The sequence below is a fragment of the Heteronotia binoei genome, chromosome 17, assembly GCF_032191835.1.
Source record: "Heteronotia binoei isolate CCM8104 ecotype False Entrance Well chromosome 17, APGP_CSIRO_Hbin_v1, whole genome shotgun sequence".
Taxonomy (NCBI): Eukaryota; Metazoa; Chordata; class Lepidosauria; order Squamata; family Gekkonidae; genus Heteronotia; species Heteronotia binoei.
The window spans coordinates 47,618,552-47,633,202 of NC_083239.1; the positions used below are offsets into that span (position 1 = coordinate 47,618,552).

The 14,651-nt window shown below is 50.3% G+C and overlaps 1 protein-coding gene across 1 annotated transcript in view; it reads left to right on the forward strand.

Annotated features, from left to right (window-relative positions):
* AXL (AXL receptor tyrosine kinase) overlaps positions 1 to 14,651 on the forward strand; it is a 93,731-nt gene that overhangs the window by 46,168 nt on the left and 32,912 nt on the right. Inside the window, exons 5-8 of the mRNA XM_060257575.1 lie at positions 7,356 to 7,436; positions 10,197 to 10,312; positions 11,448 to 11,643; positions 13,437 to 13,576. Of these exons, the coding sequence (XP_060113558.1) occupies positions 7,356 to 7,436; positions 10,197 to 10,312; positions 11,448 to 11,643; positions 13,437 to 13,576 (533 nt within the window). The remainder of the gene's footprint in view (positions 1 to 7,355; positions 7,437 to 10,196; positions 10,313 to 11,447; positions 11,644 to 13,436; positions 13,577 to 14,651) is intronic.

Consider the following 14,651-nt stretch of genomic DNA (forward strand, 5'->3'; position numbering starts at 1 on the left):
CCTTCCCTTCTTCATCCTCCACTCCTCAGATCTCCAAGAATTTCCCAACCAGGAGCTGGCAGTCTTCGGAAGGTGGCCCAGGATCTGCCTAGCTGTTTCTCTCTAGCGATGCCATCTGTTCATGCCAGTGGGCGGAAGGCCGCAGCTGCCCACTGGCTGACTCGCCCCTTGTAGGAATGGTGTGGTCAAAAGAGACCTTTTGCCAGCCCGGCTTCTCCTCAGCGTTTGGGGCACCTCGTCCTCCCCCTCTCTGTGGCAATGCCAAGGCCCTCAGGGCTGCCCAGCTGCGTCTGTTTATGCCATCTGTGTGCCCAGGTGGCGGGCTTGAAGTGCCCACGAACTGATTCATCCCTGGCAGGAACGGTGCGGTTGGATAAAATAGCATCCATTGTCCCCGAGGGCTGGTATTGTTAACACCAGGCTTTTCCCCAAAAGGGTAGTAACAACAGCATGTTGAAAGTGAAGTTAGACTCGCTGTGAAGGATCCGCCTGACTTTACTCCACCGGCAGGGAGTGGAGGGGAAAATGACATTTTGTGCCAACACCAAATCATCTTTTGTTTCTGTAAAGGTCCGAGCCTGTCTCGTCCAACGATCATGACCGCACATTGGTGACCGCCTAGCCCAAATCTCTAGATGACCTCACACAGTGGTTCCCTGTCAATGTTGAGAAGTGTATGGCAGGGGTGGCCAACGGTAGCTCTCCAGATGTTTTTTGCCTACAGCTCCCATCAGCCCCAGCCAGCATGGCCAATGGCTGGGGCTCATGGGAGTTGTAGGCAAAAAACATCTGGAGAGCTACTGTTGGCCACCCCTGGTGTATGGGACAAGCGTATGAGACCCAGTTTGGTGTAGTGGTGAAGTGTGTGGCCTCTTATCTGGGAGGACTGGGTTTGATTCCGGACTCCTCCACTTGCAGCTGCTGCAATGGCCTTGGGTGACCAATAGCTTTCACAGAGGTTGTCCCTGAAAGGGCATCTGCTAGAAAAGCTCTCTCAGCCCCATCTACCTCACAGGGTGTCTGTTGGGGGGTGGGGGAGGGAGGTTGTGACTGCTCTGAGACTCTGAGATTCAGAGTATAGGGTGGGATATAAATCCAATATCATCTTCTTCATCTTCAGTAAACACCATTGCGGGGCCTACCTGGCTAGCGACAGTGCCGTCATTTGTTACCGACTCCCTTCCACCAACATGGCCGCACATTATTTAAATGTCTAAACGTTCAGAGGTTGAACATCCTTCCCCACCTTCAGCAATACTGCTTTCTTGGAAAGAAGGATAAGACGCAGATGAAGAGGGGTGACATCAACGGAGGAGGGCAGGGTTTGGAAGGGGAGGGGCTTTAGCGGGGAATAATACCACAGAGTCCATCTTCCAAAGCAGCCATTTTCTCCAGGGGAACTGATCTCTGTCACCTAGAAACCAGTTGTAATCCCAGGAGTTTTCCAGCGGTCCAGCCACCACCTGGAAAATAATGATTTTTTAAATAAAGAAAATAATGATTTTTTTTATTTTTTAAAAAACCTTTCAACATACAATCAGGGCTTTCTTTTTCCCTTTAGCAGGAACGCACAGGAACGCAGTTCCGGCTGGCTTGGTGTCAGGGGGTGTGGCCTAATATGTAAATGAATCCCCGCTAGGCTTTTTATACAAAAAGCCCTATGTGAAACAATGGTGGTGCCAGGGGGTGTGGCCTAATATGCAAATGAGTTCCTGCTGGGCTTTTTCTACCAAAAAAAGCCCTGATAACAATAATAAGAAAACCAACAGTGTGAAATCAGTAAACATTTTCCAACTGTTTTCGAACCGTTTTCTGACAGTTTTTAAAAAATTTTTAAGTTATCTAATCTATTAATTCATAATTAGTTAACAAATATTCAACAGTTGTTTAGTAAGTGCAGAACCCGAATTTAACAGTTGTCCACCAGTAACTTAAAACAATCATTTAACAATTTAACCATAACCTTAAGCCTAAAATTATGTAAACGCTGGGTTCAGTGTAATATACTTTACAACACAGGTTAACAATCTTCAGACAATTACTAAACAATTATAGGTAAACACATTTCAAACAATTCTTAAGCAACGTTAACCTGGAGGCTGGCAATCCTGTTCTCTCCCCACCCCAAAGACTGCACTTGCCTGGCTAACCCTAGGGGTCAACCTGGACCCCACTGCTGGAGAATAAGGGGGGGGGCTTTTACCACCTCCGACTGGCTAGCTAACTACAGGTTTCCCTGGGTAGGATCTGGCCACTGGGGGGGGACACGCCTTCCCCAATTTCCCTTTCCCTAAGCAGGAGAAATGAACCCAGGAGCTGTCCTGGCTCAGGGAATCTCAGCTGAAATGTGGAAAACAGGATTGGAACCAGACATGAAGAAACCCAAACCACAGACTGGTGGGTGGAAGAACAGGACATACCAGCTGGGACGCAGGCCTGTGCCCCAGATGTTACTCCTTGGGCCGGCGGTGTGTGTGGGGGGGGGGGGGAAGGGACTTCTCTGCCCATGAAACAGGGATTTTCCGCTCAAAGCAGATGGTGTTGTCCTGCCCTGTCCCCCCCCCCCGCAATATTTTGGTAAGCATTGTTGGGTGGGGCTTATTATCAACTGAAATACGGAGAAGATTGAAGAACTGGGTGCAAGCATTTAGGATCTGGGCGCAAGCATTTAGGATACGGACTGTGCAGGAATAGGGTTGCCAGGTCCGACTCAGGAAATATCAGGAGACTTTGAAGGTGGAGCCAGGAAATTTTGGGAGTTCATCCAGAAGCAAAGTTGTGACAAGCATGGTTGGACTCCAAAGGGAGTTCTGGCCAGCACATTTAAATGGATCAAGTTCCTTTTAAATGCTTTCCCTTACCTTAATTAGAAATAATGTAGGATGGGGCACCTTATTTCGGGGCTCACAGAATTAGATCTCCTGGCCCAATCTTTTTTGAAACTTCGGGATTTTTTGGAAGAGAAGCCCCAGATGCTATGCTGAAAATTTGGTGCCTCTACCTCAAAAAACAGGCTCCTCCAGAGCCCCAGATACTCACGGATCGATTCTCCAGCTGGCAGAGATCAGCTCCCCTGGAGAAAATGGCTGCTTGGAAGGGTGAACTCTGGGGCTTTTTTTTTTTTGTAGCAGGAGCTCTTTTGCATATTAGGCCACACACCCCTGATGTAGCCAATCCTCCTGGAGCTCACAGCAGGCCCTGTGAGAAGAGCCCTGTAAGGAATTCTAGCAGGACCTCCTTTGCATATTAGGCCACACACCCCTGATGTAGCCAATCCTCCTGGAGCTTACAGTAGGCCCTGTACCAAGAGCCCTGTAAGCTCTTGAAGGATTGGCTACATCAAAGGGAAACTTCGATGGCCTAATATGCAAAGGAGTTCCTGCTACAAAAAAAGCCCTGGTGAACTCTATTGCATTGTACCCTGCTGAGGCCCCTCCCCTCCTCAAACCCTGCCCTCTCCTGGCTCCACCCCCAAAGTCTCGAAGTACTTTCCAACCCAAACCCATCTACCCTCCTCTCTGGGGTTGGGGACCACAAGGTCAGAGGAGTGGGCTCTGCTGGACAGGATCTGTGGCTCCATGGCAGAGCAACTGCCTGGCATGTAGAAGGTCCCAAGTTCAATCCCTGGCCTCTCCGGTTATCTGGCAAAAGCTGGTGGGAGGCAGCTCAGCCTAAGACCCTGGAGAGCCATGAAGTGGGGCTGTAGCTCAGCGGTAGAGCATCTGCTTGGCAGGCAGAAGGTCCCAGGTTCAGTCCCCAGCATCTCCAGTTTAAAAGGACCAGGCAGGAGGTGATGGGAAAGACCTCAGCCTGAGACCCTGGAACGCCACGAAGTGGGCTGTAGCTCAGCGGTAGAGCATCTGCTTGGCAGGCAGAAGGTCCCAGGTTCAATCCCCAGCATCTCCAGTTTAAAAGGACCAGGCAGGAGGTGATGGGAAAGACCTCAGCCTGAGACCCTGGAACGCCACGAAGTGGGCTGTAGCTCAGCGGTAGAGCATCTGCTTGGCAGGCAGAAGGTCCCAGGTTCGATCCCTGGCATATCCAGTTAAAAAGGACCAGGAAGGAGGTGATGGGAAAGACCTCAGTCTGAGACCCTGGAGAGCCAGGGGCTGTAGCTCCGTGGTAGAGCCTCTGCTTGACATGCAGAAAGTCCCAGGTTTGATCCCCGGCTCCTCCAGTTCAAAGGACCAGGCAGGAGGTGATGGGAAAAACCACAGTCTGAAATCCTGGAGAGCCAGGAAGTGGGGCTGTAGCTCAGCGGTAGAGCATCTGCATGGCATGCAGAAGGTCCCATGTTCAAATCCCGGCATCTCTACTAAGGACCACACAGGAGGTGATGGGAAAGACCCTGAGACCCTGGGAAGCCAGGAAGTGGGGCTGTAGCTCAGTGGCAGAGCATCTGCTTGGCAAGCAGAAGGCCGCCAGATTCAATCCCCGACATCTCCAGTTCAGACGCCCAGGCAGTCTGTAACCTTAGAGAGATGCTACCGGTCTGAGTAGACAAGGGTGATCTTGATGGACGAAGGGTCTGATTCAGTATAAGGCAGAAGAAGAGCTGATTTTATACCCCGCCCTTCGGTACTCAGAGGAAGGAGTCTCAAAACAGCTTACAATCACCTTCCCTTCCTTTCCCCCCAACAGTCGCCTTTGTGAGGTAGATGGGGCTGAGAGGGCTCTGAGAGAACTGATTGGCCCAAGGTCACCCAGCTGGCTGGGAATCAAACCCGGTTCTCCAGATTGGAGTCCGACGCTTTTAACCGCTACACCAAACTGGCTCTCTAGGTCAAGTGCTTTGTTTTTGCCGTGCATTCATGGGGTATTTTAAAAAGTATTCGGGGGAAGTGTTTTGCAAACTTTGGAGAAGTTGGAAGGTTTGAACTGGTGCAGTGTATGCCGCGAGAGTTTTGTTGTTGTTCAGTCGCACCGTCGAGTCCGACTCTTTGCGACCCCGTGGACCAAATCACGCCAGGCCCTGTTGGGAAGTACCAAATTCGAGTCTGGCTTGATCCTTGGGCAAGCCCCTTTCTCTCTTGAACTCCCTTTTGCAATGTGAGAATGATAAAACCCTGCCTGACAGCAGAACCGACATAAACATTATTGAAATAACACGAGTGCAGTGCTTTGAATATTTGGAAGTGCTGGATACGTGCTAACAGGTTAATAGAACTGAATAGGAAGAGTATGTAGCTTGAACGGAATTAGACAGGGGTGCTGTATTCAGTTGTTGCGAGGGCTGGATCCGACACATTTGTCATGAGGGCCAGGCCATGTGTATCGTAAAATGCAATGCCAGGTAGTGGAGATATAAACTTTATAAAAGACACAGACAGACACAATTAAAGATTATTTTTCAAACTTAAAACAGAGCATGCTTAAAACATTAGCTCTCTTGCAATATTTTATTTAACAGTCTCTGATAACTGACAACTCTTGCTCTGAGGAGCTTTGGCCAATAGAAGGAAGAGATGCTTGGCTCAGTAGCTCCGCTGTGCGATTGAGAGAGCCTGGCAAAGCAAGCTCTCCACCCCCCCTTCTTCTCCAAGGGAGGAGCCTCAGCCAATAGAGAAGACAGAAGCTTTTGCTCCATAGTTCCTGTGTGATTGAGCAAGCCCGGCTAAGCAAGTTGTGACGCAGAAGGAAGCAAGAGAGAGGAAGAAGGAAGCAGATGACAGCCAGTTGTTCGGGGGGCTGGTAGGAGCCCTCCGGAGGCCTGATCCAGCCCTCCAGCCGCATGTTTGACACCCCTGATCTGCAGTGTAACAGTTGTGGTTGCCTTCTCAGTATCTTGGGGGATATTAGCCGTTAGAGAACTGTCCATTTTCTTCCAGAACTACAGATCCCAGGGTTCCTTGGGGAGAGCGAACAGCAGTTAATTTTAGCTCTATAGTTTAGACAGGCTTCTCTACCGTAACAGTTTTCGCTAACATTATCCAGACGGAATAGGGTTACAGAAGGGCTGTTTGCCTTGTGTGGGGAACTTTTGGAGCCGGTTCAGAGAGCTTTGCCCAGGGGGCATTCTGGCAATCCGTAATACATCTGACTTCTGTCGTCCCAACAGACTTCTTTGCCCGCCTGGCCATCTGCCTTTTGTTTGAAACCAGTGGGGGAGAAGGGCCCTGCTGGTTATGAGTGAGAAGTCCATAGCAGGACATGGAAGATCTACGTCCATACCTCCAGCTCAGGGATAAAGTCTCTGGGCAGCCTTTGGCAAGTGACAGGCCTCAGTCTTCCTTCGTGGTCTGTGAAATGGGAAGATGAACAACCTTGACCGAGGACTTTGGGAAGGGTTCTTGAGGAAAAGATTGAGAGGTCACGGGTTTGGCATGGGTGGTCAAACTTGCTTAATGTAAAAGCCACATAGAATAAGCATCAGATGTTTGAGAGCTGCAAGACATGAATCTCAGATGTTGGAAGGAAGGAAGGAAGGAAGGAAGGAAGGAAGGAAGGAAGGAAGGAAGGAAGGAAGGAAGGAAGGAAGGAAGGAAGGAAGGAAAATGGCGGAGGGAGGAAGATGGAGGAGGGAGATGTGGAAAGACAGCAACTTTAAATGCATTCCCCAAGCCACTGACTGACTTGATTCAGAAAACTGATTTAAAGAAATGCCTTCTCCATGCCAGCTGATAGGGCAGTGGGGGCTTCAAGAGCCACATAATATGTGTGAAAGAACCAGTTTGGCCACAAACTTCTGAAACACAGTTTGGCCACCCTTGGTCTACAGCAGGGATCCCCAACCTCTTTGAGTGGTGGGGAGCGCCTCTGGAAGTCTGACACATTATGGTGGACACAGCCTTACAAAATGGCTGCCATGGGTGAGAGAGCCAGCCACAAAATGGCTGCCATACTCTACCTTCGGCCACAAAGTGAAGATCTTTGTGCTATGGCGGCAGCTGCTGCCAAACGCAAGTTTTTAAAAATTGCCACAGCCAATTACATCTCCAGTGGCCAACAGAAGCCTTGGACAAAGCCTCCACCTGGCCCTGCCCAATTCCTAAAAATACTTGGGGGTGCTGTGGCATCAACTGGCACCACATTGGGGACCCTGGCCTAGAAGCAAATAGCGTCAGACCTGAAACTGGGATATAAATACCAGTCTCCCCTCAACCTTGAATTCAACTGTGGCCTTGATGATCAAAATTTCTTCTATCTTGAGTCCCACCCCACCCCACCCCCGAACCAGGATTCTTAATTATCTGAGGTGGCTTTTGTGCCAATTTGTCAGCCAAAATGTGTAAAAAATCATTGTGAGCCTTCAAGGGCCATAGAAGGCTAACAAGAATGACTCCATAAGCTATTATTAGTACTGAGAATGATTCATGAATAATGCCGGCCTACATTTCTTCCCCCCCCCCCCTCAGGCCTGAATCGCAGCAGCTCCTTTTCGTGCGAGGCCTACAACGCAAAGGGAATGAGCACCTCACGAACAGCCATGGTGACAGGTGAGAGGGGGCGGTAATGTTTGTGAACATTCCTAGGGAGAGCATGGAGGGGGGGGGGGGGTCTGGACGTGGCCTGAGTACAGCTGCTTTGCCCCACACCAAGGATGACCTAAAAAGCCTGAGGCCATGCTGGTAGCTCTGGGTGATGATTCCCTCTGACTCAGTGTTTGTCATAGAAGAACGTACTAAAGTGACTTCAAATTCTATTTCGTAGGAGGATTATTATTCTGAAATCATTACAAGTATCATTGCAAGAAAAAGTGCAGAAAACGGCAACTAGAATGATTAAAGGTTTAGAACACTTTCCCTATGACAAAAGGTTAAAACGCTTGGGGCTCTTTAGCTTGGAGAAACGTCGACTGCAGGGTGACATGAGAGAGGTTGACAAGATTATGCATGGGATGGAGAAAGTAGAGAAAGAAGTCCTTTTCTCCTTTTCTCACAATACAAGAACTCGCGGGCATTCAATGAAATTGCTGAGCAGTCAGGTTAAAACGGATAGAAGGAAGTCCTTCTTCACCCAAAGGGTGATTAACATGTGGAATTCACTGCCACAGGAGGTGGTGACGGCTACAAGCATAGCCAGCTTCAAGAGTGGGTTAGATAAAAATATGGAGCAGAGGTCCATCAGTGGCTATTAGCCTTAGTGTATGTGTGTGTATATATATTGGCCACTGTGTGACACAGAGTGTTGGAATGGATGGGCCATTGGCCTGATCCAACATGGTTTCTCTTATGCTCTTATTTTTTCTGAAGTTACAAGACTTGGTGAAGGCCTAAGAAACTGGACCCTGGACCCCCTCCCCCATATTTTAATATTTTTGCTGATTGTTGAAAAATACTGGATTGTTCCATCAAGTATTTATTGTTTGGATGAGCATTTGATTTAATACAGCAGGGGTGGCCAACGGTAGCTCTCCAGATGTTTTTTTTTGCCTACAACTCCCATCAGCCCCAGGCAGCTGATGGGAGTTGTAGGCAAAAAACATCTGGAGAGCTACCGTTGGCCACCCCTGTAATACAGCATTTATTATGAGAGGTGAGGGCCCTGCGGGACCTTGTTCAGTTCCGCAGGGCCTGTACGACGACCCTCTTCCGGCTAGCCTATACCTAGCTTGAGAACTTCATGTAACTTGCCAGATTTCTTTTATATATATTTTGAATATTTATTAATATTATGGTTTTATCTGTTTTATATGTTTTAAATGTTTATTCCCTTATATGTTTATATATTGCTTAATTTTATGCTGGATCTATTGTTGGAAGCCGCCCTGAGCCACCCGTGGGAAGGGCGGGATATAAATTCTAAATAAATAAATGAGACCAATAAATACAACAGTTGTAAATACTAGGATTGCCAGGTCTTACCTGTGGGGGGATTGTGTGTGGCGCAATGATGTCACCTGGAAGTGATGTAATCACGCTGGGAAGCTCTAGCATTTTGGTGAAAAAACTTTATGGTGTCAATGGTCCACCCGTTCTAGCATCCTGTCTCACACAGTGGCCAACCAGTTCCTCTGGATGGTCAACAAAAGGGCATAGAGGCTGAGGCCTTCCCCTAATAAGAACACCAGAAGAACTCTGCTGGATCAGACCAGTGGTCCATCCACTCCGGCATCCTGTCTCACACAGTGGCTAAACAGTTCCTCTGGAGAGCCAGCAACAGGGCATAGAGGCCAAGGCCTTCATAAGAACATAAGAACATCAGACCAGTGGTCCATCCAGTCCAGCATCCTGTCTCACACAGTAGCCAGCCAGTTCCTCTGGATGGTCAACAACAGAGCATAAAAGCTGAGGCCCTCATAAAAACAACACAAGAGCCCTGCTGGATAAGACAGTGGTCCATCCAGACCAGCATCCTGTCTCACACAGTGGCCAACCAGTTCCTCTGGAGGTCCAAAAAACAGGAGAGATGCCGAGGCCTTTCCCTGATAACCATATAAGAAGAGTCCTGCTGGATCAGATAGGTGAGGGTCCATTTAGTCCAGCATCCTGTCTCACAAAGGGGCCAACCAGTTCCTCTGGAGGTTCAACAACAGGGCAGACAGGCTGAGGCCTTCCCCTGAAGTTGCCTCCTGGCTCTGGGATTTGGAGGCTTAGTGCCCCTGGATGTGGAGGTTCCCCTCAGTCCCTTGGCTAGTAGCCAGTGCTAGACATCCTCCATGAATCTGTCCGATCCCCTCTTAATAGGGTTGCCAAGTCCCCTGCTTCCCAGAACCATAGAGTTTTCCCTCCCAAATCGCTAGAGCGTCGGGGGGGGGGAACCATAGCGTTTCCCCAGAAATGCCTAGAGCGGCCACTGCGCACCATCGCTGGTGTGATGACGTCACTTCCAGGTGATGTAGGGGGAGAGTTGGGAACCTCCCGGGTAGGGGAACCCCTGCCCGGTCCAGGGGCTTGGCAGCCCTACCTCTTAAACAAATCCCCTTTGAAAGGCCTTCCAGCATCTGGACGTTCCTCATCCAGGGGAGGGACGATGGCTCAGTGGTAGAGCATCTGCTTGGTAAGCAGAAGGTCCCAGGTTCAATCTCCGGCATCTCCAAAAAAAGGTCCAGGCAAATAGGTGTGAAAAACCTCAGCTTGAGACCCTGGAGAGCCGCTGCCAGTCTGAGAAGACAATACTGACTTTGATGGACCAGGAGTCTGATTCAGTATAAGGCAGCTTCATATGTTCATATATGTTCATCTCTTCTAGCTAGGGCCTGGGACGTCTGTGTGGTTTGAACGTATCTCACCTGAACTCTTTCTTTCTCCCTTCAGTTGTCCCTGGACGGCCAGGTGCCTTAACCCTGGTGCGCTCCACAGACCGCAGCCTGGAAGTGGCGTGGCAGCCCGGCTCGAGCGGAGACTACCCGCTGGAGATCTGCACCGTCCAGGTAAGAAGAACAAGGGCAACGCGCCCAGCAGGTGTTGGGAGGGGAGCCAACCCTGGATCCATGCCGAGTTTCTTTGGAGAAGGCTCCTTCGCTTCCTAATCGCTCTTGCCCGACTACAGCAAAGCGCAGATTTTATTTTTAGGAATCGTTTCCTGTCTAGCTTCTGCTTATCGCGGACATCCGCCTCCCACCGCTGAGATGTGACTTCCCCCTCCCCCCCCCCCCACCCGTCCCAGGATGGGGAACTGAAAAAGCCTGAGCAAGGAATAGAAAGGGCTCAGAAACAAAACTGCGAGCAAGGAGGGGATTTCCAACAGGCTCTCGCGGTCACTGTCGGTCACCTCCAGGAGATCTGTGACCTGGGCTCCCTCTAAGCAGTTCCGATTGGCTTGGCATGAGGGGGTGTGGCCTAATATGTAAATGAATCCCTGCTGGGCTGCTTCTACAAACGAGGCCTGTGTGGAATAATGGTGATGTCAGTGGTCCCCCATCCAAAGACTAACTAGGGCTGACTTGGCTTCTCTTCTGAGATCTGATGAGATCAGGCTAGCCTGGGTCATCCAGGTCAAAGGCAGAGACAAACACAGGTAGTTTGCCTACTGTAAGCTCCAGGGCCTCCCGTAAGCTCCAGGAGGATTGCCTACATCAGGGAGGTGTGGCCTAATAGGCAAAGGAGGTCCTGCTAGAATTCCTTACAGGGCTCTTCTCACAGGGCCTGCTGTAAGCTCCAGGAGGATTGGCTACATCAGGGCTGTGTGGCCTAATAGGCAAAGGAGGTCCTGCTAGAATTCCTTACAGGGCTCTTAGTACTGGGCCCACTGTAAGCTCCAGGAGGATTGGCTACATCAGGGGGTGTGGCCTAATATGCAAAGGAGGTCCTGCTAGAATTCCTTACAGGGCTCTTAGTACTGGGCCCACTGTAAGCTCCAGGAGGATTGGCTACATCAGGGGGTGTGGCCTAATATGCAAAGGAGGTCCTGCTAGAATTCCTTACAGGGCTCTTAGTACTGGGCCCACTGTAAGCTCCAGGAGGATTGCCTACATCAGGGAGGTGTGGCCTAATATGTGAAGGAGGTCCTGCTACAAAAAAAGCCCTGCTCATTTGCCCTCCATTTCTCCCCACTGTCTTCTCCAGGCTGTGCGCTCAGATGAAGACCTCAGCACCGTCTCAGAGAGGGCCCTCTACAACCAGAACCTCAACGTGCCCCCCTTCAGCCACTCTCTGGTCGGCCTGACCCCCTTCACCCCCTACCACGTGCGGGTGTCCTGTCGATCCAGAGAGGGCAACTCTCCATGGACTCACTGGGTTGCTATGGAAACCCTGGAAGGAGGTGAGGCTCCATCTCTCTGTCTATTTGCATTGTTTAACTTCCTCCCAGGAGCTCAGGATTTCTCCCTCTCCTCTATTTTATCCTCCCAACAACGGCAACCCTGCGAGGTAGGATAGGCGGAAGGAGCGTGGCTACCCCAAGGTCGCCCAGTGGGCTTCGTGACAGAACGGGGACTCGAACCCAGGTCCTCCAGATTCTTGTTGGACTCTCTTAACTCCTGCACCGCAACTTTGTGACTTCCTGGTTCTGTTCTGGTCTCCAGCAAGATAAAGAAACTGATCCAGGGGTTCCCCTAAGGGTCACTGGAGGTCTAAGGCTCAATCAGCGTTTTGAAAAAAGGAAATAGCAGCTGCATGAAGGTCCTGATTCAGATGGGGAGTCGTGGTGCAGAAGGAGCAAGAATTAGCACCGCCTCCTTGCACTGTTGTATTGTTTGAAAAACCCCTGTACCTGTTAACACTGGAAGGGGAAAAAGACAGGCCCTCTTTCTTTGCCTGTCTTTTTTCTTTTGGCCAGTGCGAACAAAGGCTTTTTGGTGGTTTCGGCTGGCGAATACCTGCAGGGAAGGACTAAGACTTCTCTCTAACACACTGTAGCCCCGGTCCTGTAGGGTCCAGAGCTGTGGTTGTTTCCTTTTCTAAAATACTGGGAAAATCCTGTCACGGATCTGCCATATCATTCAGCCTATATAGGGCCAGGAGTTGAGAAGCGATGGAGACAGAGCATGTTCCCAGAGCTTTTTTTTGTAGCAGGAGCTCCTTTGCATATTAGGCCACACCCCACTGATGTAGCCAATCCTCCAAGAGTTTACAGTAGGCCCTGTAATAACATCAGGGGGTGTGGCCTACTTTGCAATGGAATTCCTGCTACAAAAAAGGCCCTGCACGTTCTGATATTTTGCCGTAGGCCTAAGTTATGCAGCACAGTCTGGATCCGCAGTCAGAGATGTTGAAAACTGGCCGGGGCTATTCAGTGGGGCAGAGCAGAGGTATAAATGGGGGTGTTTGGTTCATAGCTCCTGTTCTTAACCACTCGGTCAACTCCATCGCATAACAGTGAGCGTAAGAAGCACAGTTATGTGTGCTCCTTCACCAAATGCATTATGTAAACCTAGGGCTACCAAGCCCCTGGGCCAGGTGGGGGTTCTCTCGCCTGGGAGGTTCTGAACTCACTGGCCCACTTTGGGCTGGTGGGGGGAACCTCCCCCGACGTCGCCAGCGCAGCAGCCACTCTAGGCATTTCTGGGGAAACTCTATGGTTTTCCTGGACGCTCTAGCATTTTGAGAGGGAAAACTCTATGACACAATAGGTACCATAGAGTTTTTACCTCCCATAATGCTAGAGTGTCCGAGAAAACATAGAGCGTTTGCCCACATAGCTTACCTCGGAGCGACGTCCCTCTTCATCGCGCAGCGTCTGCGCGGATTTCGCACCAACTGCTCCGCATAACCAGGAAGAGCTGCGGCTTTTGCGTCGCAGAAACCGCTAAAAACCAGTTTACATCTGCGACGCAAAAGCCGCGGCTCTTCCTGGTTATGCGGAGCAGTTGGTGCGAAATCCGCGCAGACGCTGCGCGGTGAAGAGGGACGTCACTCTGAGGTAAGCTATGTGGGAAAACGCTCATAGAGTTTCCCCAGAAACGCCTAGAGTGGCCGGAGGTTGCGGGCGACTTGGCAATCCTATGTAAACCTGGGAGTAGAGCGTGGGCAGCATAGTGCATTCTGGGGCATGGTGCCATCTCCCATGCACCCGTGGGTAGGGGTGCCCATGATGAATCGTCCCGTCCTCCACAGTGCCGTCAGCTGCCCCAGAGAACATCACGGCCTTTCAGAACGGCACCTGCACCATCGTCCAGTGGGGGGAGCCGCCCGGTAATGTCAATGGGATCCTGCGAGGGTACAAGCTCATCTGCCAGAAAGGTGACCTGCCTGAGGTAAGCACTTCTTACTGGGGCAAGGATTTCATGTCCAGCAGGCCTGTGCCACTCCTGGGCACTGACTGGCTGCTTTCTTTACTGTAACTGTTAAATAAACTGGGTTTGATGCATGAGGAGGCTCTTGCATAGTGATTAAAGAGAGAGGCAGTGTGGTGTAGAGGTTAAGTGTGTGGACTCTTATCTGGGAGAACCAGGTTTGATTCCCCACTCCTCCACTTGCACCTGCTGGAATGGGCTTGGGTTAACCATAGCTCTTGCTAAGTGGTTAAGTGCACAGACTCTTATCTGGGAGAACCGGGTTTGATTCCCCACTCCTCCACTTGCACTTGCTGGAATGGCCTTGGGTCAGCCATAGCTCTGACAGAGCTGTCCTTGAAAGGGCAACTTCTGGGAGAGCTCTCTCAGCCTCATCCGCCTCACAGGGTGTCTATTGGTGGGGGGTCGGGGAAGGTAAAGGAGATTGTGACCGTTCTGAGACTCTGAGATTCGGCGTATAGGGTGGGATATAAATCCAATGTCGTCATCATCATCATCATGCTGGTGGGTATTGTGGCATCTGCAAAAACCTACTTTGGTCCTCCCTGAGTGCTTTGAGAATGTGGGCAGATCCAGGTGGGGCTTTTGCCCAGCAGGGCTCCTGATTGGCCATTGGGATCTAGTTGGCTATGCACCAGGCTTTTTTCGTAGCAGGAACTCCTTTGGCTATTAGGCCACATACCCCTGATGTAGCCAATTCTCTTGGAGCTTACAGGGCTCTTAATAAAGGGCCACACACAGGCCTAATAGCCAAAGGAGTTCCTGCTACAAAAAAACCCCCCTGGTTGTGCAGATTTTTTAAAAGTTGCTTTTGCAGCGGCTGCCGCCACAGCACAAGGATCTTCATGGTATGACGGTAGGTGAGCTATATGCAAGAAAATATATTTGTAAATATGTTAGAAGCCTTTTAAAATGAAAGGGTGAAGAGTGACTGGTAGAGTTACACATGACCTCACTCTGCCTCTTGTGGCAGCCATTTTGTATTTGGGTCTGCCTCTTGTGGCAGCCATTTTGTATTTGGGTCTGCCTCTTGTGG